A 23,737-nucleotide genomic window follows, 5' to 3' on the forward strand; every position below is an offset into this window, starting at 1 on the left:
CTGTGAAAGATGAAGAACGAATCCAAAGTTGAGACCTAAATGAGAACCGAACCCAGTGAACGACCTCTGACCTGTTATCACAGCGAGCTGCCGAGGGCCCTCGCTCAGTCTAAACCTCCCCCCAACATCCATCACTGAAGCTGGATTACATTATTACTGGAATAAAGGGCAAATGGCGCCCCCGCAGGCCGTTTGGACCTGCGCATGCTGAGAGGCGAGCGTTACCTTGAAGCGGTCGGGCACGTTGAGTTTGGGTGAAGGAACTCCCACCAGATAATCCACCAGCACCATGATCATGATGGTGAGGAAGACGGCGAAGTCGCTGATGGTCGATCGAACCTGCGGGCGGGAAACAGCATCGATATTTTCTTATCGAACGGTAAAGCGCGACGTCTCAGACCTCCAGCTCTGCACAAATATTAAACCGAGTGGTGATGTTTTCCTGTGGATCCAATAAATCCTTTATCTTCATCACACGTGAGAAACATTAAAGAGGACCGAGTCTGCGAGCACTCCATCGGCTCCTCTCTCAGGGTGTCACTGACCTTGGTGGGGAAGTAGCTCTTAGTCTTGAACTGCTTGAGGAAGGAGGAGAGGAAGAAGGTGGTGAAGAAGAGGATGATGGACCAGAAGAGGACGTCGGGGACGTAGGGACCGCTGTGGCTGCACGCCGGGCCGACCAGCTCCCCCATGAGTGCCTTGCACGTCTGTGGGGAGAGGGAAGCGTCAGCCGCAGTTCCTCTGATGACCAGCAGAGGCTGCTGCTCGTTTGTTCTGACTGAAAGGCGCTGCTGACGGCAGCGTCAGACAGCAAACAAAGTTTATTTCTTACCTTCGAGCTCAGCTGATCCCAGGGGATGTTTTCTGGGGTCACGTTCTTTTTGCTCCACACACCCAGGACTTCGGCCGAGGCGTTGGCGGGTGGAGCACACTGACATCTGAAACAGAGCAGCAGCGCTCACGTCAACTCGGAGCTAAATGACCACTTCACCCTCTTAGCTCCAACCGTGGGAGCACCGGCCCGGGATTCTGGCCCCGAGCAGATTCCAGCTGAAACGACCACGGTGACGTCGGACAGTCGCCTCACCTGTAGAAGGTCAGGTTGTCCAGCTGGTTGTGCATGTTGATGGGGTAGAGCTCCCCGAGGCGGACCAGCTTCTCCAGCGCCTCGTAGATGAAGATGATGCAGATGAGCGCGGCGAAGGCCTCCTCTGTGAAGCGGGTGATGTAGCAGACCAGAGAGCTGGCGTCCGTGGCGACCAGCAGCAGGCACAGGAAGGCGGTCCAGAGTCCGATGCTGGTCCTCAGGTGCAGGTAGGACAGATGGTACTGACTGAGGATGGGAAGGAAAGGAGGTCAAAGGTCAGCCGAGGGCACTTCTCTAGGCTCGCTCTCTCTAACCCAGCAGACATCCCTGCAATAACTGATGTCACACCTCCTGAGCGCCGCTTTGTTTGAAGCTCTCCTGACCTCTACGTGACCCCGACAAACGCCCTATAGCATCGACACGTGATCCCAAACCCTACAGCGGCTCCGCGACACGTCACTTCCTCCTGAAGCCATAGAGACTTCTAAAGACGGCAGAGACGTCGTTGCTTTGTTTATCCTCTGGATCAGCTTTTTCAATCTCGCCACGAAGCAGGAAGGTTTCAGACTGAAACACTGAGGTGAAGCTCGATTAACAGACGGTTTGTGACTGCTGCAGTTTAAACGCTTCCTGTTCTGGCTCACCTTTAAACAGCTTCTCTGCTCTCCGTGACAAACATGGATGATGTAATCCAGATGAAAATGGAGCAGGTTAAAAAAAACGAGGCTTTTATGCAACTGTTACAAAACATCTTTGTGCATCACAAAAAGCTTTTTTTAATCCACCAAAAAATTATACAACAACATGAAACAGCTGAGAGCACCGAAGCACAACGTTCCCACAGCTGCTCCAAAAATCCCTCAGATCACGTTAATCTGTGACGCTGAGATTAAGCGAGTGACCCGCTGCCAGCTCGCAGCTCCGTGCACAGCACTGGATGCGCCTGCAGGGGGAGCCGCAGCGTTGCAAACACAGAGGAGACGAACCCAAAGGCACAAGGACGGAAATAAAACACGAAAAACCTTAAAAACAAACGCAAACGCATTTTTTCTCTCTGCTCAGCAGCCCGCTGTGATGTCATCACAACCTGAACAGCCAATGGGAGCAAAGCTTTCATGCAAACCTGTCTGGCCGCTCTTGGGTCACGACTCACCTGCAGAACTTGAAGAGGATCTTCTCAAAGACCAGAACCGGGCCCGTGCTGCCCAGGATGGTGAGAGGCTGCCCGGCGAACAGAGAGTAGGCCACGCCCGTCAGAGACGCGCCAAACAGCGACTCAATGGCACTCTATCAGAGAGAGAGAGAGAGAGAGGGGAGTAACACCCGGATGCACCAATCAGGGCCCAGGATGAGCTCACACAGGGGTTCTTACTATGCTCCCTTTGGTGGCCTCCCCGAGCAGACCTCCGAAGGTGATGACGGGCGACATGCAGGCGCAGTACAGGAAGAGGATGGAGGCCAGGCACTGCAGGCTCACGGCGTCTCTGATGTCGCTCCAGTAGAACGGCGCCTTCCTCCGAACGTCGTTCACCAAACCGCCAAAAATCCTGTGGGACACACGAGGGATTCCCCGTCATTCCCAACACACAGCGAGCCAGGACTCGGCAGCGGAATAATCCCACGTTCAACACGTTTCCTGTTTTAATTTGAAAATCTCCTCGCAGTATTTATTAATATTGCTGAGCTTCACTCACCTCCCCGTCCTCTGCAGCTCTGGTCCCGCGTGATGCTCCGCCTCCTTGCCCATCTCAGAGCTGTGGGCGGAGCCATTGGGGAAGGACGCTATCTTTCTCTTCTCCTGCGGAGACAGACGGGGGCGGGGACGTCACTTCTGAGAGATCAGAGCTGGCGTGGCGGGTTCGGATCTTTTACCTGAGACGGGACGCTCTTCGGGGGCTCGATGCGGATGCTGGGGTCCCATTCTCCCGGCGGCAGCACGGTGACCTGATCCAGGAACTCGTCGATCCCCGACAGCAGGTCGTTGCGGTCCCTCGCCTTGTACGCCACGTCGTGGAAAACCTGCAGCAGAGCCGCCACACGTCAACAACTTTTTGTCTGCGCTTCAAACGAGATTACGCCTCCTGAAGCTTTTTCACGAGCACGCCGTCACACTGACACGTCTGTGTCTGCAGAGGCGGGAACAACGTCAGCAGCAACCACAGACACACAACAGGTAAACACAGCCGGCTGAAACGCAGCGCGGTGAGCCTTCATCGTCCCACACGGCCTCTAAACACCATCATCAGCTGCAGACCTGCAGCTCTCCGTCACGCTGCACGCTCAGTGCAAACAAGCGTGTGATGATCAGCGTGCTCCAGCTGACCTCGCTGCTTCTACAGACACGCGCCGTCACTGAGCCGTTCACCTTTAAACTATCAGGACGCAAGGAGGCGACCAAACCGGGTGACCATGGAGACTTCCTGCCTGAGTCTGCTGCCAGTCTGGGCGTAGTTTAACCCCAAACACACACACAGGCTCACTCTGGGCTTCAGACGCCATCCTTACATCTATTCCTGTAATGTCTGTGTGTGAAAGCGTCGCTCACCTCGTCTGTCATCAGTGTGGCGATGGAGCGCCCGATCTCGTGGTACTGCGGACCTTTTCCAAACGGACCGAGCAGCAGGAAGAGAAACCTGCAGGGACAGGAAGTCTGTCAGCAGAGGAAACGCACGGAACGGCGTGCCGAGGGCGGCTCGGTCGCGGCTTACCTGGTGGGCACCGGGACTTCGGTGAGGCCGGTCAGCAGCACGGCGGGGCAGAGCCGGACGAAGGCGATGATGGGCCGCTCCAGGAAGTCCACTTCACCCACCAGGACGTTGGAGGCCTCGGCTCCGTGAGGAATCTTCTTCATGAAGTTCATGTCCACCTGAGACACACACACACACACACACACACACACACACACACACACACACACACACACACAGTGTTCGTTTTATTTTGTAGTTCCTCGTTGGTTTCACTTCCTGGTCTAGGACCTCTGTGATCCTCGCTGCAGGCTGCCTGAGCCACAGCAGTGGATCAGCTGCCTGCAGCTCATTTTTACACCTGACAGACAGGAAGCAGCTGAATGCACAGACTTCACCTTTGACCTCCACGGGAAACATCATGAGGTGAAGCAAAGATGTGGAAAAAAAAAGCTCAAAGTTTCACATCAACGACTGAAACATGAAAACTGCTTTTACACGTTTAACTGTGAGATGAGACCTGCAGTGAGCCTGGAGGAGGAGGAGGGTGGAGGAGGGTGGAGGAGGGGCAGATGGAGGAGGAGGAGGAGGGGCAGATGGAGGAGTGAACAGATCCATGAGTTTGTCATGGATCTGAGTTCCTGTGTAAATAAAGTTCAATTGAATAAATCAATAAAAACATTTTTCCATCCAACACTGAAACAGCTGATGGTCACAGAACGCCACAGACAGCCAATCACAGAGCACCACCACGATGAGTCACAGCACAGGCTACACTGATTGGCCGAGGGCCGGCGACTGACATGCGACTGACATGCGACTTACTGCGGGCTTCCTGCTGGCCGCTGGCAGCAAACAAACGCAGTCGCAGTCCTGCTGGGAAACACAACACAGCTTCTGATTGGCTCGTTCGGGGACTCGCCGTCACGTGACCGAAAGCTCAGGTTCTGTTTGCACCTGGAGGCAGGTGTGGCTGCACAGCTGGATGCTCACTGGATGGTTTTAAGACCAAAGTCTTTGGAGTTTGAGCTCCATCGTCCAATAGCGTCACAGACTGAAGCAGGAAGTGGAATTCATCTCTGTGTTGTGGATTTTCTGCTGTGACGGACCAAGTCTCCTGATTTCATCCTTAATGTAAGCAGATACCCGATGACCTGCTGAACCACGGACGCAACGATCCGATGCTTGGATCGGACATCAGGCTGATCCCGACGCAGAGTCTGATCTACTTGATTCAGATCTGCGCAGAGTTGATCAAATCTGCATTCGATTTACACTTTCGTCTCCAACACTTTGCAAAAGCAAACGGATGTTCTGCTGTGCAGGAACGCCTCGTGCTGCCTTTCAGCGCATTACTGTGCACGTTAATCTGCGACGATGTCGTTGTGTTCGTTCGCGGCGTGGAGGAAGCAGGTGGCAGGTTCCTCCACCCACAGCTTCTCTTTCATGTGTGAAAGTCAAACATAAACCACTGAATTAAAGCGACCCGTCCATGAGGTCACTCGGGACCATCACAGCTTTAATTCTGCAGGTTATGCCTACGACTCGAGGAGTGGAGGCTCGGTGACAGTCAGTTTAGACTCCGCCACATTGGCAGGTTACTGTGGGAACCTGCCCTGAGCTGCGAGGCCACCGTGTAACCTGCATTTAGTTCTGACGTAGCGCCAGCCTCAGATTTCCGGGTGTCGGAGCTAAAAACGTGTTTTTAACCCTTCAGAAGTTTCATGTGGTCATTTCCTGTGCAGCTCTGTGCACTTAAAGGGCCGGACCTCTGAAGACGCTCACCGTCTGAAGGTAAACATCTCTGATTGGGTCAGAGACTCACAGACTGAATGTTTCATCCATCTCGGTGCTTCTGACATTTATTAGTTTTAAACATTAGTGCATCTGTCGCAGTGCGTCTGATAGGCGGAGCAGCGTCAGGGTGGAGCCTCCTACACCCACCAGCCCACAGCTCAGGGATGTTTCAGTCCCATCTGAACACCAGCTGATGTGTGAGGCTTCATGTAGCTGGCAGGGGTCAGAGGTCACAGTGGTGCAGCTCTGACCTCTCATCATTAAAGCATCTCTCACCTCCCTGAAGCTCCAAACATTGGAAAGCTGCAGGGAGCAGCAGCCGACCTATAAACCACCCAACCTGCGTGTGAGGCGGAGCCCCGCGTTTACCTTGCTGAAGTCCACCGTGCTGTTCTCCCGGCTGCCGCTGCCGCCGCGACTCTCGGCGTTTTTGTTGTCGTCGAGGTTTCCGGGGGCCGACTGAGGCGACGCCAGCAGACCTGCAGAGCCACAAAGACCACAGAGTCACACGCAACATCTGCAGCAGCTGTCTGCAAACACACAGCCGTGTTACTGACACACGTGACATCACCGCCTCCTGACCCGCGGAGTTCAGTCTCAGAATGCGATTCCTGCTCGCTCACGCTGAAGCCGAGCGCGGTGCGGGCAGTGACGCGGTTTCCTCGGTTACATCATTGTTAGTCGGTGCGCAGCACGCCTGTGGTCACAGAGCGCCGCGCAGCAGAGTCTCGGCTCCACGAACGCGGTCAGCACAAATCAGCTTCACGTCAGCTTTTCACGCTTTAGCACCTGAACAGAGTGATGAGTCGGTGGTCAGGTGATCGAGCGTCAGCGAGTTTTGATTCTTTCACGGATCATTAATGAACAGGAAGTGCCGGGAGTCACTCGAGCGTCCAGAGTTCTCTGCCGCAGAAACACCGCGACGCAGCAGAGAAAACAAGCCGACCTGCTGGGATGCATTTTAATAAATCATCCACTTGCCCCTGGACCTGCATGCCTCTGCCCCCTCCAGCCTGTGTTGACTGTCTGCGGGACGTTAAAGCCTGGCTGTGGCATAATGTTCGCACCCCAAATGAAAATAAAACAGAAATGACAGCTTTAGAGGCGACAGCCCTCTGGGCCAGCCGGCCCTCTCGCACTGTCAGGAACACTGGAGTATGTTTGGATAGCTCCCTCAAATTAGAGAAGCACTAGTTTCTATCAGTAGGGCGGCTCGATTATGGCAAAAATGATCATCACGATTATTTTCACTGACATTGAGATCTCGATTATTTGACGATATTTATTTAATAACAATGTGTTGAATAATGACTTTTAAAAAATAATATAAAATAGTGCAAATGTTTGCAATATAAAAATAAATGAAAAATATAAACATCTGTGTTTCGTGAACTTTGCAGTGTTGCTCTGTGGTGCAGCTACACCGTAGCAAAGTTCACACACTGTGTCCACTTGATCCACGTCTGACTGAACCTGTAATGTTTCCACACCACTGAAGGTTTTTACCTCTTTTCAACCAGCGGCCGTCACTCTCCTCTCCAAATAACTTCTGCTGAGCTTCCCTCTTAATTGTTGTGACGCGTGTTCGAAACGCAGAGAGGTGCGCTCGATTTGCCACACGGAGCAGCGCGAGAGTAAAGCACGAGGGAGGGGCTAATAATCGGCTCAGTCATCTTTAATAATCGTTGAAAGCCCAGATCGTAATGAGATTAAAATTCGATTAACTGAGCAGCCCTAGCATCAGCTACACCTAAGTGCCAAAGCAAAGCGCCACGTCCCACTGAAAGACTTTTCCCCGCTCTCAGCACTTCTGGACTGGCCTCCCACTCTCTCCTTCAGCAGTCGCTTCAAAATGCTGCTGCGCGCCTCTGAACCGGCATCAGAAGGTACGATCACATCACTGCAGTCCCAGCTAGCTTACACTGGCTCCCCGTTAAATACGGGATTGATTTTAATTTCTCTTGCACACTTTTAAAATTTGAAATAACCTGGCGCCTAGCTACCTAACTGATCTCCTCCACTCGTACAACCCCAGGAGAGCACTAAGATCGAGCTGCTGATCGATGGTCTTCTAAGATGTGCTATAGCAATAAACTTTCATTTGACCGCGCTTCTGACGGCGACACAGACTGTGAACAAGTTTACAATACAAGGAAACATGTAGTTTTTGGTGGGTTTTGTTTTTTTGTGTAGTAAGACCACAAAAGTTCAGACGTCCTGATTTCCAGATCTTTAATGTTTCATAAAGGAGGGAAATGGACTCAGATCGGACCCGAGCCGCCTGTCAGAGCGAGGGAAACAAACAGGAAACAAACATGCAGACTCTAAGTCACTGCAGCTAACAGCTAACAGCCTGCTAATGACAGGCAGCCGCCTGATTCCTTTCTGATTGGCTGAAAACAACATCTGAGGCGCTTCACGTGTGACCAGAGGCCGGTTTGTTAACTCCAGCAGAGGCTAAAGGAGACCGAGGATCCAGAGGACGCTGCCGTTCAACCTTCACCTGTTAAAAAAGTTTGTTAACAGAAAAACTCGAACGAGACTGGATGTGAACACAAACCCAGGCTCGGACAGGCGGCTGTACGACACTGCAGGTCCAACATTCACGCAGCTCAGTCTCCAACAGACGGACGGCAGCAAAATAAACCAAAAACATGCAAAATAACCCCGCCCCCAAATAAGCTGCCAGTCTGCCAACATTCGTCCAATCATCCGCCTCCAGCTTCGTGGAAACGGCCGGAGGAAAGCCGTGCCGTATTTGCCTGTTTGGGGAACCACGTCGTCTTCATCTCCCAGGTGGAACACCTCCTCCTCCTCCTCCTCTTCTGGGGGGTGCACCACCACCTTGGGGAGCCCCACGGGAGCAGAGGAGCGGCGTGGAGAGCCACCGGGGACGGGAAGGGCGAGTCCGTGAGGCTGGCTGGGTTCGGAGAGGTGACGGCCGTAACGATACAGAGAGAGGTCGGTCTGTGACGAGGAGGCGGAGCCGGGGAGGAGGTGCCCGAACGGGCCTGGGGTCCTCGCAGAGGGGGGTAGGGTGGAGAGGTCGAAGGAGCCCATGGAGCAACGACGGAGGAGAGAGAGACGAGAGGAGGACAGACCCTCCCCTGAGGAGGAAGAGGAGGAGAAAGATCATGATGATGAAGAAGGAAACACCAAGCCAGCGTGCATGGATCAGTGAGTTAGGACGCACGTCACACCAACATCGGCCTTCTAAAGCTAAACCTTCCTCCACCAATCACGAAGCTCCGCCTTTTCTTTACGCCTACCATCAAATCCAAGACATCTGGATCGGTCCGGGACCAATTCAATTCAGTTTGATTTACACAGCAGCAAAACCTCAGGGCGCGTTTTATTAGAACCAAGTCCTGCTAGTCCTGAACGAGCCACAGCAGCTTCATGCAGAGCGGTCTGTGCCGGTTCTCGGTTGTGCCGATCGTCCGAAGTGCTCAAGTGGAGGGCAGCCGGACGACTTCTGGGTTCTGGACGATGTTTCGCCTCCATCTGAGGGCGTCTCAGGTATCGCACCTGTACAGAGGTGGTCACTTTGTAGGCGGTAGGACATTTGGGCGTCGCTGCCTCACCCTCCCATCGTGTCAGTTGGACACAGAAGTCGTCCGGCTGCCTCCGGACCCGAGGGACAGTCACCAAGCTAGGATGAGCCTGGCGCTTTCAGCCTGTTTGAAAAGTTTAAGAAGCAAACACTTTCTGTCTTTTAGTTACAGTCTTTGTTCAGGTAAAGGCAGCAGGAGGGCCACCCTCGCTCTAACTACCCGTCTGCAGTGAACACGCCAATTACTGAATGTTTACTCCATCACATGCAGGAAGAGCTGCTGTAACTGGGCATCAGCCCACTCAGTCCACTGTGGTGGAGAGCAGAGGAAACACACCGAGCCGGGAGCGTCGTGCTGGAGGCAATGACCTCGTGAAGCTGATTACAGCTGCAGTCAAAGTCTGACCCTGAGCTCTGCTCTGATGTCTTCAGCTTTATAAACTGTAGGAAAGAGTCAATCTGAAGAAAAGCTCCTGAACGAACGAGCAAACGGTAAAAGCTGCAGCTGATCGGTCACGTAGGTCACACGCACGTCAGACGGCTCAGCGCCTGCAGACGGCGTTCGGCCCGAGCAGCATTAAAACATTCCTCTCTCACAAACAGGATCCAGGAGTGCGGATATGAAAACGCCGACTTCGCTCATGCTGTTAGCTGGTTATTAGCTCAGCGAGTCAGCGGGTCCGGCCAGGTCAGGGAGTCCCGGTCAATAATAAACAGGGTGAGGTCACAGCAGCTCAGGTACGGGCAGGTGAGAAACCAACCGGAGCCATCACTCATCACAATCACTCAAAAACCACGGCAACGGCACCATGCAGCAATACGAGACCCGTCGTCTTGTCACCCCTTTACCTCGACCAATCAGGACGGACAGACTCTACATTCTGCCCGACAACAGAGACAAAGAACTATGAACTATGAAAGAAAACAGTGCATTACTTAGTAAAGAACTCGTAAACCTACCGCCACGCTGGTTTGCAGCGTGCCGCCGACCCGCTGAGGTCATTTAGACCCCCCCGGTTTTTAAACAGTGCAGAACTAAACCCTGCAGAGCCCGAGCAGTGCCAGAGGTCAGGAGGGGTCAACCTGAACTGGCCTCCTGCAGCTCGTCTCCTGACCTGCAGGTGCGAGGATGACAAGAGCGCTGCGGTCTCACCGTTGCGTTCCAGTAAGTTTGGCTCCGAGTATTTCTTGCCTATGTCGGCAAAGGATCGGACCAGCGGGATGCGGTTGCTCAGCTTCTTCTCATTCTGATGGTGGTGGCGCCTCAGCATGGCCTCCCTCACCTTCTCCTGCGCGCCCTCCTCCAGCTGACCGGACGCCAGCATGCTGTCAATCACCATGTCTGCGAGGAAGGAGGACAAGAGGTCAGCTGATGGACACAAACGCACTGCAGGTTTATGTTCTGAGGAGGAAATGAAAGGCGTGCAGCAGAATCATTTATCAAACGCCTTCGCAGCAGCCTTTCACTTCCTCTTCTCTCTGAAACAAGACGTCAGAACTCGCCCTGAATACCAACTTTCTAGAGATTGGCTGATGCCTGGAAGCCTGCTGAGGGGCAGCTTATACCAGCAGGAGGAAACCAGAGAGCTGCGCTTTCATCGTGGCGCTCTTCGTCTCCAGCAGCTGATCCAAACTAGATTTAGAGCTCAAGTGTGGTTTTAGCACGTTCCGACCTCCTCTAGATTTAAACACAAAGGTCGTTTTTGGAGCAGCGTATCGAGTGATGGGACGAGTTCCCGACGGCGCTCTGACCTGCGATCTCCTCGATGGAGCCGGCTCTCATGTCGAGCAGCACGGTGCCGTTCAGGATGCAGGAGCGCAGCTCGAACAGGCTGTGCAGTGACAGCGTCGCCACGTAGGGTTTGCTCCAGCGCTCGCCGCCGTCCTCAACGTCCTCCTCAAACTTCAGCCACCTGAACAAACACACACACAGCCGAGTGTTGACATTTGAAGAACGCCAGGCGTCTGATTCGTGCTAATGCTATAATGCTACACTAATGTGGGCTGATCCACTTTGCTCTGCTGAGTAAATAAGTTAATCTGAAGGTTTCCAAACCACACGACTCGGCCCGCCTTCATCGGTTTCCTCTCAAATCCAGTGAGGCTCGTCTTCCTCGTCCTCACAGCGCTCTGCAGAGTCTGGATTAGAGAGGAAACCTCTTTAACCCGAGTCAGAAACGCTGAACAAACCAGGCCTCGCCCCTGCACGGCGGGAGGATCGCTCCTCACAGCTCTGCAGCGTTATTGGAAAGATTAACGTCTGAACGCAAAGCAGAGAAAGAGGATAAGCGCCCTGCCTGGCCGTCTCCTTCCACTCCTGCATGTCTCCGTCTTTGAAGGCGAGCTCATCCAGCTCGGTGAACAGGTCGTGGGGGATGTGCTCCTCGTCGTCGTCCTCGGTGCCGAGGATGAACTGGACCCTCTGAGACGGCGTGTCTGCGGGGACACAAACGCTTCAGCACGCCGCCGTCCTACAGCTGGCCCGTGTTTGTTTATCCTCGTTCAAACCTGACCGTATGACGGCGACTCTCGCCCGTCCTCCCGATCCGAGCGCTCTCTGCGCTTCCTGTGATGTCGATGTCCGCGGTGACGGTGTCTTCTCCGGCTCTGGCGGCCCAGCGGAACGTGCACGCCAACGTACACCGCCCTGTGACCTGACGGAGAGAAGCAGAGGGGTCACATGAGTTTGTTCTACACCTCCAGTGATAACAGAACGCTGGAAACAAACACGTGAGGGAAACACTGAAGGCGCTGCTAACACGGGAGGCGTGCTGCACAGCTCGCACTGCACGCTCCGTTTCTCCTTACCTCAGTAACGTTCATCGGATTTTCTCTGGCTGCGTGTCGACCTCTCACTCAGTTGTTTGTTTAAAACAGGACTGTAATAAACTAGTAATAACATGGAAACAACCTACAGCGTCTAACGAGATGTGAACTGAAGCTCCGTTTGAGTTAAAGATGCTTCTTGTAATTACCGTGACCTCACTATTCGTGTTTCCCTGCAGGGCCTTTCAGAGGTTTCCGGGAGGCTCGGGACTCAAACTGCACGGTTGTTGGAAATCGTTTGATTTGATGCCGTTTTTGGCAAATTGTGCACAAAAATAATTATTTTTGTTTTTTCCTGCAGTTTATAAAAATTGCTGCATCTCAAAAATGAAACTAAGAAGACAAAATCCATTTCCTGCGGTTTGAAACTATTTCATGCAACGTTTTGCATTTACAGTTTTGAGGGATTCACCTCTGAAATATGTGTAAAAAAACAGTTTCTGTAGTTAATTGCACCGTTTTGCAGCTTCTGTGGACTTCATGCACACACATGATGAAACTCTGGGATATAACGGTTGCACTGATGGCACTACGGCAGGTACAAACATACAGAGAAGCTGGGCTTCAAAGGGTTAACGACTTAGCTGAAAATGACAGGAGCTGCAGCACAAGCACCACACGGGGGTTCGTACGTGCCTTAGTTCCTCTTTCTGAACACGCCACCTCACAATAAGAGCTGAGGTCACGTGAGTCACACTCCATGTTTGGCGTGTACACGTCACGAGATTTCATTTCCACTTTTTCTGCAGAAATGACGTCGACACACTGCAGACTGTTTACGGCTGTTTCCAAGTTTGACATAATTCTTTCTGAAATATTTTAAATCATCATTTTCTCGAGCCTCAGGCTGTGTGTGTGTGTGTGTGTGTGTGTGTGTGTGTGTGTGTGTAAATGCGGGCTGAGTCATTTTGTTACTGTGTGTTTGACTGTAAACACACACTGAGGCACCTTTGTGTGTGTCGGTGTATAAACTCACTCTCCAGTTCCTCTTTCTCAAAGTTGGTGTAAAGGGTGGAGCTGGTCTTGCCCTGGTCCAGCACGGCCTCCTCATCGTTCCCCTGCAGAACACACACAGACCCACAGGTGACCTGAGAGTGGGTTTAAACGAGTGTTTATCAAACTCATTTTCCAACTCTGTGTAAACACGGTCGCGTCTGCCTCAAAACAACGGCGAGGCTTTGGAGACAGACCGTGAGTGACGTGAGGACGGCTGCTGAGGTCACGGCGTGTTAGTTGGCACCGGGAGGGCGGCAGAGTCATCGCAATCACAGCGTCTGCAGCTTTAAACACCGACACGCCTCCACCAAAATCGGCTGCAGATTACGCCTCGCCACTCAAATCAATCACCAAACAATGTCACAGTGAACGGGCAGGAAGTTACTGTCAGCCAAGGAGTCTGGCTCCGCCCACAGCTGATGGGAATGCGTGAATAACTGTACAACAGGAAGTGGAGCAACAGCTGGACATCAGTAGGGTGAGATGGAGACAAACACAAAACAAAAAAAACCAGGAAAGAAGAGGACGCGTACCCGCGTACGCTAAACTGAGCGTGCTCCACTAACCATAATGACCTATGTCGACCGCCCCGAGAGAGAGACACACACACAAGTTTGATGTTGGTGTGTCAAACAGGAAGTGCAGCTCCACACTGGCTGCTTTTTAACAACCAGCTGTCTGTTTGCAGAGCAGCACATCACGCACACACACACGCACACACGCACACACGCACACGCACACACGCACACACACACGCACACACACACGCACACACGCACGCACGCACGCACGCGCACACGCACGCACACGCACACACACACATAAAAGCAGCAGCTGCTTGAGTTCGACCTCTTTGGAAAACGTTCCCGCTCAGCAGCATCTCTCCGTCTGCACGTCGGAGCTCCTGACACTCACCCCGAGCTGATCTCAGGTGAGGTTGGGCTCATTTTGACCTCCCAACAATCATTCCTGCTGCAAAGCTCGCACTTCTGTCTCACGCTGCCTTTGGCAGAAAGCTTAAACTCGCCCTTCAGTTCAGCTTGTTCATCCCAATAATGATGAAGAATCTCTGAAGCGAGCACGTGCTCGCAGAGCGAGCCAGGAGACCGAAGGAAACCCTGCAGGTGACCTTCCCCACAGCTCACGACCCGGCAGAGTCCTCACCACGGCGGGTCGATGCACGCCCGCATCACTGTGGATCTGTTACATCACTCATCGACACAGAGACCTTCCTCTGTTTAATGAACCGACCCAGAGACACTCAGACCGCAGACGCTTCAAAACACCGCCGAGTTCTGTCAGTGATTAATCGTCACTAGCGAACGATCACACAGTTTGACAGTTAGCCCCGCCCCTCCTCATCACGTCTGAGAACAGCGAAGCTGCGCCTCTGTAGTTTCACAGACAGGTCTGGGCACGCTGCAGACTCCTAGAATAAAGTTGAAGATTGTTTGTCTCTCATGTGCCTGCATTTGTGTGTGCGTGGAGACACAGCTGAGTCATGAAAAAAAAGAAGGAAGATGAAGAAGATGAAGCTGAGCTGGTGAGAGGCCCCGAGAGTTTCTACAGACAGGACGAGCCAGCAGGTGCGAGGTAGCGAGTCAGCTGACCTCTGCCCATTTACGTCAGCTGCAGTCTCTCATGTGTTTGCTCTGATGGGTGGATGCTAATGTTAGATTTGTATTGTTGATTGTCATTTATGCTTAGAAATATTTACTTATATATGCTTAGAGTTTTGTAATTAGTTGTAGATTGGTAGAGGTTTTGATCCTTGATAGTCTGCAAACTTTGTGTGTATTAGACAGCACTTTGGGAGCATGAGAGGTCATACCGTGTCTTATTGTTTTATGGTAGGATTAACGTAGTTGCGTCTGTTCTAGTCTAAGTGCTCTTTGTTTAGATGAACTGCAGGACTTCCTCACCGTGTTATCTAGGATGAACCATCTAGGGGGAGGGGGAGGCTACCCTCTTCCTGACCAAGGATGTTTGACCCTTTGATCAGCAGACCACACACACACACACACACACACACACACACACAGGCAAGGTACTCTTTGTTTGTATGTAGACGTTATATGTTAATGAACCTATGCATATTCATGTAACCTCAATAAAAGGACAGTGTATGGGAGGACGGACGAGAGCTACTGGGGTCAAGCGAAGGAACGGCGCTCTGTCTGGTTCTCTCCCGTGCACGAGTAACATGAAGAAGTTTGCCTACTTGCGTCTTGCTTGCAGTGTAATTATATTGTCTTAACGTTCCAGCGAATAGGTTCAAGCTACAAACCTAACATTAATTGGTCCTTCGATGCCGGAGCCCTGGAATCGCATTCACCGAGGGGGGGGAGGCACGCTGAAAGACTGACGTCAGCCAGGAAGTTCCTGTGGATTCGCTGTCTGTCTTTCTCCTCGATGAATGGCGATCGGCGGGATTCGAAGCTGATATTACACGCTAAGCAACGCCAAGTAAGTTTAAAGAGGCCGACTCTATAACCGTGTCGTTGTGCAGTCTCCGCCATTTTGTGAGGCGTTGAGAAGTTCGCTGCTTTGTGGAGCGATAACTGGGTTAGTGTCCCGAAAAAGAAGTTTTGGTTAAATCGCCCAAGGGTCCCAAGCGTCCGGTGAGTGTCCGGTTTTGAAATCGCCCTGGGTGTGTGTCCCGAGCGTCCCTTCATTGGGTTTTGTCGCGCGAGTGGGTGAGCGTCCCACAACTGGGTCAGGGTCCCGAGCGGTCCGGTGTGAGTCCGGAGTAGGCCTATTTTGTGTTGTTGTCATTGTTGTCGTCGTCGTCGTTTTGTTGTTGTTGTTGTGTGAGTGTGTGCGGAGCAGAACACGTGGTCTGTAACACCGACTGTTGTTGTTATCATGGGTTTCTAAGCAACCAAGAGTGAGTTAGAGGGAGAAAGACGTTTGTGCTGGACTTTGCTCCTGGCAGCACAAAGTATTTATGTATAAAAGAGAGAGAGCGAAGGCTCCACAGCTGCGTGGGTGCACGCGAATGCGGTCGCGCGGGTTTCACGCGGACCTGAGCCGTGCGGTTAATCGCAGGCTTATAAATGGAAGAGATTCAAATGTTAGAAGTTTTCAGAAAACACACCAGCCTTGAAGAGTGTGTGGAAAAGGCCAGCCCACATCAGCAGCTGTGCTCTGGTGGGTGGCTTTCCCCCCACCACTTCCTGACACAAAATGTTAACAGCCTGTGTGCCAAACCATTGAGGTGGATAGTTGTTAAAAGTAACCTACATTAAACTTGTGGTTGCTTAAATTCAGTACGATGACATGTGAGGTGAAGTGATATAGGTAAATATTTAAACTCATGAAGTGCATAGAGGCACTTGACCTGTGTGGAAGACGGTCGTCTTATTATGAGCCATTGTTGAGATATAGAGCACATCTGTGAAAACAACTAATATGCTCAACCCTGTATGAAACATCTAAAAATACATGATGGAGAAGCTGTGTTGAATATGTAAGTGTAAGACTTTGCCACTGTGGGCAGAGCATGCAACTACTGTGTGATGTCGCGTTGCAGTTTTGTTTTTGTTTTTTGAGCTGATGAGCAAGCTACACATTATCAGATCAAGAGCTGTCTGAGAACTACTCAAAGAGAGGGAAACAGAGAGTGTGCAGCGTTTCCATGAGCAGTTTTTCTGCACCTTGACTCGTGTGTGTAGCATCAGCATCATGTTTTTGTTTATTTGTTTTGTTGGATTAAAAATAATTAAATAAACTGGTGATCATGCTTATGGATCATCATGGCACATATCTCCAGCCATATGATTTATTTATGCAGATGAAAAAGTGAGTGTGAATGTGTCTGACATCACAGTGTTTTTGTGCACTGTGCAAAAGTGATTGCCTCTGATTGTGAGTGAGAGCGGTGATTTTGCAGACCACCAGCTATTGTGAAGAGAAAAAAAAAAAGAGTGAAAAAGAGACAAATTACTACATTGTAGACGAAGAGAAATAATCATAGGAAAAAGGTTTTGTGTTGATCAGCCGAAAAACAACTACAATGTCATTTTCTGCTTTTAAGAAAGGATTGTTCACACAAACACAGACAGAGAGAGAGAGAGAGAGATGTGTGTTGATTAAGCAGTGATGATAATAATGAACATGTTTTAGTTTGTCACTTTCAGGTGAAAAGCAGACCTGTATCAATTTTCCACATGCAACAGTCGGAAGAAAGTTATAGTTTAACATCATTGGAAACAAGTTTCTGGCTGACTTATTTACAGTGCCATGTGTTTCTCAACCTCACAAGCGAGCTCACTCCTCCCTGAAGATAAGGAATGCAGCTCCAAAGCAATAACATGATAAAGAGACAGCAGCAAGTCCTGAGCACAAAAAGTCCCAGCAAAGCAGCAGCAATGTGGATAAACAGCAGCAGAAGAAGAAAGCAAACCCATCTTCCTGTCTGATTGGTTGAATTTCACGGAGGGGCGAGCAAGATGGCAGCGTGAAGAGGAGTTTTTGTTTGAGTTCTCAGCACGAGACACTTATTTGACGTCTTTCTGGCCTTCGGGACTTTTTTGGAGATCAGCGCGCTAAACTTGCTGGATCTGAGGCCAGGGTCTGCGGCGGCAGCATGTTGAAATGCTCAAAAAGGACTGAGTGACTCGGGCAAGCCACATGCGGCTAGCGACATGAAAGAAATGGACCTTTCATGATGCGTTCAACGTGCCAGCACTCTGGTGGGAAAGGCTCCATCATAAACACGCCCTGCGCCGAGGTTCAGGCCAAGAAGAAGAAGACGATGACTTCCAAGCCCAAGAAGGTCGGCCTCAGCGTGGGCGAGCTGATTGTGAAAGCCGTGGCCGCTTCCAAGGAGCGCAACGGCCTGTCTGTGGCCGCTCTCAAGAAGGCTCTGGCTGCCGGAGGCTACGATGTGGACAAGAACAAGGCCCGTGTCAAGACCGCCATCAAGAGCCTGGTGGCGAAGGGCACTCTGGTGCAGAACAAGGGCACCAGGACCTCCGGATCCTTCAAGATGAACAAGGCTACTGAGAGCAAAGCCAAGAAGCCCGCCGCAGCCAAAGCCAAGAAACCGGCAGCAGCTGCTAAGAAGTCGCCCAAGAAGGCAGCAGCAGCACTTCAGCTACTAGACAGGACAAAGCTGAAGGAGAACTGCCGGGACTGTTGAAGAGGGAGAGGACAAAAGAGTGAGAGGACAACAGAGTGAGAAGACTAGGTGAGAACACATAGGAATTATTTAATGTGGGAAATCAAAATTTGGGTTAGCAAACCTGGGGAAAAGAAAACTGACTGCTTAAGTTGGAAAATTGAGACGGAGTCTGAAACATTGCGAAAATAGAAACATATACAAAATCACACACACACAAGCAGAACATGCATTAACCCTACTAACAATTCCAAACACAAAATGACTCATGAAGACTCATAGCACATTAGTTAAGAAATGATTAAATAATAGCAGAGAAATGTGTAGGAAAGGCAGCTTTAAGAACATGCTCTGCTGGAGATGCAGCTCCACAGACATGCATTAGACCTGCCTAATAACACAAACCCATGCAATGAAAATTAGCTTGTTATCTTTCATCAGTGTTACAATAGTGTCAATTTAGCAGACACTTGTTATCAAATGCTGAATTTATCCTAAAGAAAAAAATTGACTCTACAAGTTGCAGGACAACAGTTTAACTTTTGTGGGAAAAAAGATCCTGGTTTGACCAACCAGTGATCAGACAATAAATTTAGTTGTTAAAATGGTAAATTGGGAGAAGCTTCCTGCTTGATTGAGGCAGCACATGTAATTTACTGTATGAGGGAAATTGTCTTTTGTGATACTATTTTGAACATGCTTTTCTGTCGTCCTGTCAATTTAGTGGGTTAATAGCTGATATGCAAATTAGTTGATCGGTTTTAGATTAATGAAAGGTGACTGAATTCTAGTATGAGTGAATGAGATGTGTTGGAGTTGTTGTGTGTTGAGTGGAGACTCTAAAACACTGAGTTTCCTGTTTTGATGTGCGAGTGAATCCTGTATTTAGATACACAACTCTGAATACATCAGAACAAACGTCTTTTGTGAAGTGCATGACAGCATGTCACATGTTTTATGATGAAGGGAAAAAAGGAAAATTGAATAAAATAGATCTGTGGCTTAAATGAGTGAAGAGCACAGACCGGGTGATTAAACTCATAGCTAATATGACATTAGGGTTATGTTGTGTGTTGTGCAGTTGATGGTTGGTTTGGAGTGAATCTAGCTGATGATTCTTCTCCTGTTGTGAAGATGATGAGGAGTTTGTGTCATGACTTAACAAGGCCTTTTTATTTTGATACTTTCACAGTGCACTGAAAGTTTGGTTTGATAATCTCTGTTATTTTTCATTTTTATTTTTTGAACAGGCACTGATTTTGTTTGTCTATTTCTTTTCTTTAAGCAGATCTGCACGTCGGGAATTAAAAGTGCTATACGACCTGTCGAGAAAGCTGTTACAAGTGAGTTTTCTCCACGTTGAAATGGGCTCAGGAGAAAGCTACTTATTGGGACAATATTAAATGAGAGTCCCTGTCCTAAAAAGGATTCAGCGATGTAATCCTATCTAAACTTCTTTTTCTTTTTGAAATGACGTCATTTTGCTGAGAGTGGAAACTAAATGCGACGATAGGTTCCACTATCAGCAAAGAAAGAAAGAATGAATGAATGAATGGAAATAGAATAAAAACAAACTGACTGACTGGTAAAAGCTGACAGGACTTGACCACGACTCAAGTTTAACCTCCACCTAGACAGGACAAAAGGGTGGATGATTTTATGTGTTTTTGTTACAGGAGCAGAAAGATGACAGCAACATTCGAGGTTGCATGATGATTTAATCTTTTAAATGCCATTTTCTCTGTCTGTGAATTTACTATGTGTGTGTTATTCACTACCTTGTGTTGCTTACAGAGGTAATGGTGACAAAGTATGCAATACGCCTGCGCAAGCGCTGACATTTGCATTTTCTTTTCTACAGCATTGCAGTTTTTCATGTGTTTGATCATGTGATTTATAAGAGGATTAGTTAATGTTTCTCTACTACAAGATTTCTGGGTTTATGTGTGAGGAAAACTGTGTTTACAGGTTATGAGTGGTGATGCTGTTGCATTGTGTTGATGGGAAAATGTGAAGGTTACTTTGATAATGTGAATAACATGTGTGAAATTTCCTGTGTTGAGAACTGGTGTTACTTCTTTCCACAGCTAGGGTTGACTTTATGGTGTTTTTATGGCACCTCTAGAATCCGTTGACCTGTGTCTGACCTCCGTCTGACCACAGTCAATGTGTATTGCTAATGTTTGTTTCTTTGAGAATGCTGTAGTAGATTCAGCTGAAGCGGACAAGTGACATGGGTGAAACAAATAAGAGATTACGGTATTTATGGAATAGTTTATTATGGGCTCATTTGCTGGCCACTTTTGAACCCATAATAATAATATATGAGTGGAGTGACTTTGCTTAAGAGAAGTCACTGATTACATTAATGTTAACAGAGTACATGGGATAATCCATGTCTGAGGTGAATTAGGGTAATAGTTGTAGTTACTGATTTGAGAAAACCTGCACATGACACTTGTCTTGCTGATGTTGAATGCTTATTACTCTTATGATACAATTGTTTACAGGTATGAAGTTTGATTTCACTTCCAGATTTTGCTTTCCAGGCCGTGATGGTGTGTATGCAGGCTCCTGGGAGAGCCAGGTGTTAAGCAAACTTAATATGCAACACACGCTAACATCTTTTATTGCAGGGTTACGGAGCTACTCCAGAGGAGATGCCCTGATGTTGCCTGGGACATGATCTAGCTAATCTTTTTCTTTAAGACAGGGATCCAGGTTTGGTGTGTTGGCGCATGGGAATGTCCATGCGTCAAGAGTTGGAGTGCAAGGATTAACATTAAACAATGTTTACTATTATTGTTGCAGTGATTTGTGTGATTAGCCGTTTTATTTACAAATATTAAACCTATGCAAGTGGTGCATCCATGTTCAGATGAGGCTTTGATGGCCTATAAGTGAAGTTCACTGAACTAAAGAATGTGGTTTGATGATTGTTGACATGCTCTCCAAATAGAAGTTTTTCTTCTTAGCAAGGAAATACAGGTGCAGCAGTAATCCCCTGAGAAATCTTCAGAGGCCCAGTGAGAAGCGCATAGCTGACAGGACCAGGCAGTGGTTGAGGTCAAAGATCAAGCTGGTTGGGGCCCATCATGAGATCAGACCTTGGAGCCACAGCAAGGACCATGAAACTGCCTGCAAAATAGAGGAGAGGATCGTCCACAAGATGGGAGCTGAGGCCAGGAGAGAGGCTTCAGGAGGATCAGAAATCATCTTCAGCACAGCAGACATCACACAGAGAGCTGTGCTACTGAGCTTCCAGGAGATTTTAAATAAAATGAAAGATTCAATATTGACGCTGAGGAAGACAACTAAGGTGTACGACGTGCTCTGCCTTAAACCTTCAGCAGCGTTGGAACATGAAAACTCGTGGGATGAGGGGAGCGTGCCAAGCTCCATCGACAGCGCAGAAGGAGTTCGAGGATGACATCATGATTCTGTGAAAGCACAGGAACCAGAAGCTATGGTGGTGATAACAGCAGTTTCCTATGAACATCACCTAATGCTGTGCCACTATACTGTGCATACGATAACACTCTGAAGGCTGCTGGGATCATAACAGCAGTAAGATGACGGAACCCAGCACCCTTTCCACAGAGAGCTTTTTCTGCAGAGCGTGGACAATTAAGGAGTCATAAATATCCCCCTCACAAGACGAAGGTCTGAAGTCAGGTGATGGGGGCTGGTAAGAGGCCATAAAACTAGAGTGCTGAGAGGTCTGCAGCTTGGAAATAGCTGAGACCCATGTTGACGAACAACAAAACCAACTGGTATGTTTGAATGTCTATTCTACATACATTTGGACTCTGGTCCTATGGACAGTGATGGAAACAACTGGAAGAGACATTCATGACGCCCTGCAGAACTTAAACCACTCTGCAGAGAGACATGTGATTTGCACACCCGGAGGAAGCATCACCAAGCTGAGATGTTTTTGAAAATGTTACTTTTTTAGTTTCACTATTAAATTAACAATTTCTTTGGTTGCTCGTAAGATGCAGTTTGCCATAAGATGAGCTCAATGAATGGGGTAACTGCTAATACATTTATTAAACTGTGTACCTTTTCAGTAATTTAGGGTGATTTGACATATGCTGAGTATAAAAAGGTTTGCATTGAAACTGTCAGACATGAGGTATTCATACCTGGGAACTTTTCAGGCATAAAGGTCAAAAAGGGGGGAAATGTTAGATTTGTATTGTTGATTGTCATTTATGCTTAGAAATATTTACTTATATATGCTTAGAGTTTTGTAATTAGTTGTAGATTGGTAGAGGTTTTGATCCTTGATAGTCTGCAAACTTTGTGTGTATTAGACAGCACTTTGGGAGCATGAGAGGTCATACCGTGTCTTATTGTTTTATGGTAGGATTAACGTAGTTGCGTCTGTTCTAGTCTAAGTGCTCTTTGTTTAGATGAACTGCAGGACTTCCTCACCATGTTATCTAGGATGAACCATCTAGGGGGAGGGGGAGGCTACCCTCTTCCTGACCAAGGATGTTTGACCCTTTGATCAGCAGACCACACACACACACACACACACACACACACACACACACACACACACACACACACACACACACAGGCAAGGTACTCTTTGTTTGTATGTAGACGTTATATGTTAATGAACCTATGCATATTCATGTAACCTCAATAAAAGGACAGTGTATGGGAGGACGGACGAGAGCTACTGGGGTCAAGCGAAGGAACGGCGCTCTGTCTGGTTCTCTCCCGTGCACGAGTAACATGAAGAAGTTTGCCTACTTGCGTCTTGCTTGCAGTGTAATTATATTGTCTTAACGTTCCAGCGAATAGGTTCAAGCTACAAACCTAACAGCTAACGTCCTGCCTCTCACTGACCTGCTGTCACTGTGAGGCCGGCAAGTGACGACAAAGATGGCCGCTCTCCAACGGTTTATCGTTTAAACTCGGAGCGAACGCTTCAGATCCCTAAGAGTGCTCCATCACAGCCGTGCCATTACTGTACAGATATGATCGTACAGCATATGATGCTCATGATATCGTTGCAGCTATAGCAACAACACACATCGACATTCAGAAACACAACAAGCCCGAACATGTCTGAGAGTAAGAGCCAGGTGTCGTCACTTTGGGCTGAGAAACAGAGGACGAGTTACTGATAACAGGAAGACCAACGTCGTCGCAGGTGTGACATCTCATGTCAGGACCAGTGTTACTATGGTTACTGCTCAAGGGTTAGCTGTTTAGTTACATTGTTACTTTAAATTTCCCGGGAAAACAACAATTTGGTTACTTTAGTGGTTACGTCGGAGCTCTGCTGTCAGTGGATACGACGCGGCAGCGCGGTCAGGGGCGCGGCAGTAAAATGTTTGTGTTTATTTATAGTAAGAGCTGGACGCCCCGCAGGAACAGATCTGAGGCGCTGACAGACCCAAACATACGAGGAGGAGGAGCCTCCCAAGCCTGATGTGGTGAAAGCGTACACGCCTGCAGCTCTCGGTCCAAATAAGCTGCAAGTGCCTGAGAGCAGAGCGACAGATCCATCCGGTTCAGCAGGGTTAAAGATAGATCGCGCGCGCACACACACACACACACACACACACACACACACACACACACACACACACACACACACACACACAGGTTCCTGTTTCCTGTCATTACAAACACTGTTAGCGCACGCT

The 23,737-nt window shown here is 49.3% G+C and overlaps 2 protein-coding genes across 4 annotated transcripts in view; one reads left to right on the forward strand and one right to left on the reverse strand.

Moving 5' to 3' along the window:
• The window catches only part of LOC309717860 (sodium bicarbonate cotransporter 3-like), a 42,308-nt gene that overhangs the window by 3,828 nt on the left and 14,743 nt on the right, over positions 1-23,737 (reverse strand). For all 3 annotated transcript variants that reach the window (XM_082552735.1, XM_082552733.1, XM_082552734.1), the window contains exons 2-17: positions 12,927-13,008; positions 11,638-11,778; positions 11,422-11,560; positions 10,877-11,037; positions 10,278-10,466; positions 5,941-6,050; positions 3,796-3,953; positions 3,633-3,720; positions 2,960-3,106; positions 2,782-2,885; positions 2,460-2,634; positions 2,241-2,374; positions 1,088-1,333; positions 833-938; positions 546-707; positions 226-339 (exon numbers count right to left, since the gene is read on the reverse strand). In XM_082552735.1, the coding sequence (XP_082408861.1) occupies positions 226-339; positions 546-707; positions 833-938; positions 1,088-1,333; positions 2,241-2,374; positions 2,460-2,634; positions 2,782-2,885; positions 2,960-3,106; positions 3,633-3,720; positions 3,796-3,953; positions 5,941-6,050; positions 10,278-10,466; positions 10,877-11,037; positions 11,422-11,560; positions 11,638-11,778; positions 12,927-13,008 (2,256 nt within the window). The remainder of the gene's footprint in view (positions 1-225; positions 340-545; positions 708-832; positions 939-1,087; positions 1,334-2,240; positions 2,375-2,459; positions 2,635-2,781; positions 2,886-2,959; positions 3,107-3,632; positions 3,721-3,795; positions 3,954-5,940; positions 6,051-10,277; positions 10,467-10,876; positions 11,038-11,421; positions 11,561-11,637; positions 11,779-12,926; positions 13,009-23,737) is intronic.
• Positions 17,616-19,939, forward strand: LOC309717430 (histone H1-like; the record flags this gene model as incomplete). The annotated part of the gene is made up of 1 exon (XM_082552003.1): positions 17,616-19,939. One exon carries the CDS (start codon positions 17,616-17,618, stop codon positions 18,087-18,089), a length of 474 nt encoding a protein of 157 aa, XP_082408129.1. The 3' UTR covers positions 18,090-19,939.

This window comes from Aulonocara stuartgranti, assembly GCF_965226115.1.
Source record: "Aulonocara stuartgranti genome assembly, chromosome: 11".
Classification (NCBI taxonomy): Eukaryota; Metazoa; Chordata; class Actinopteri; order Cichliformes; family Cichlidae; genus Aulonocara; species Aulonocara stuartgranti.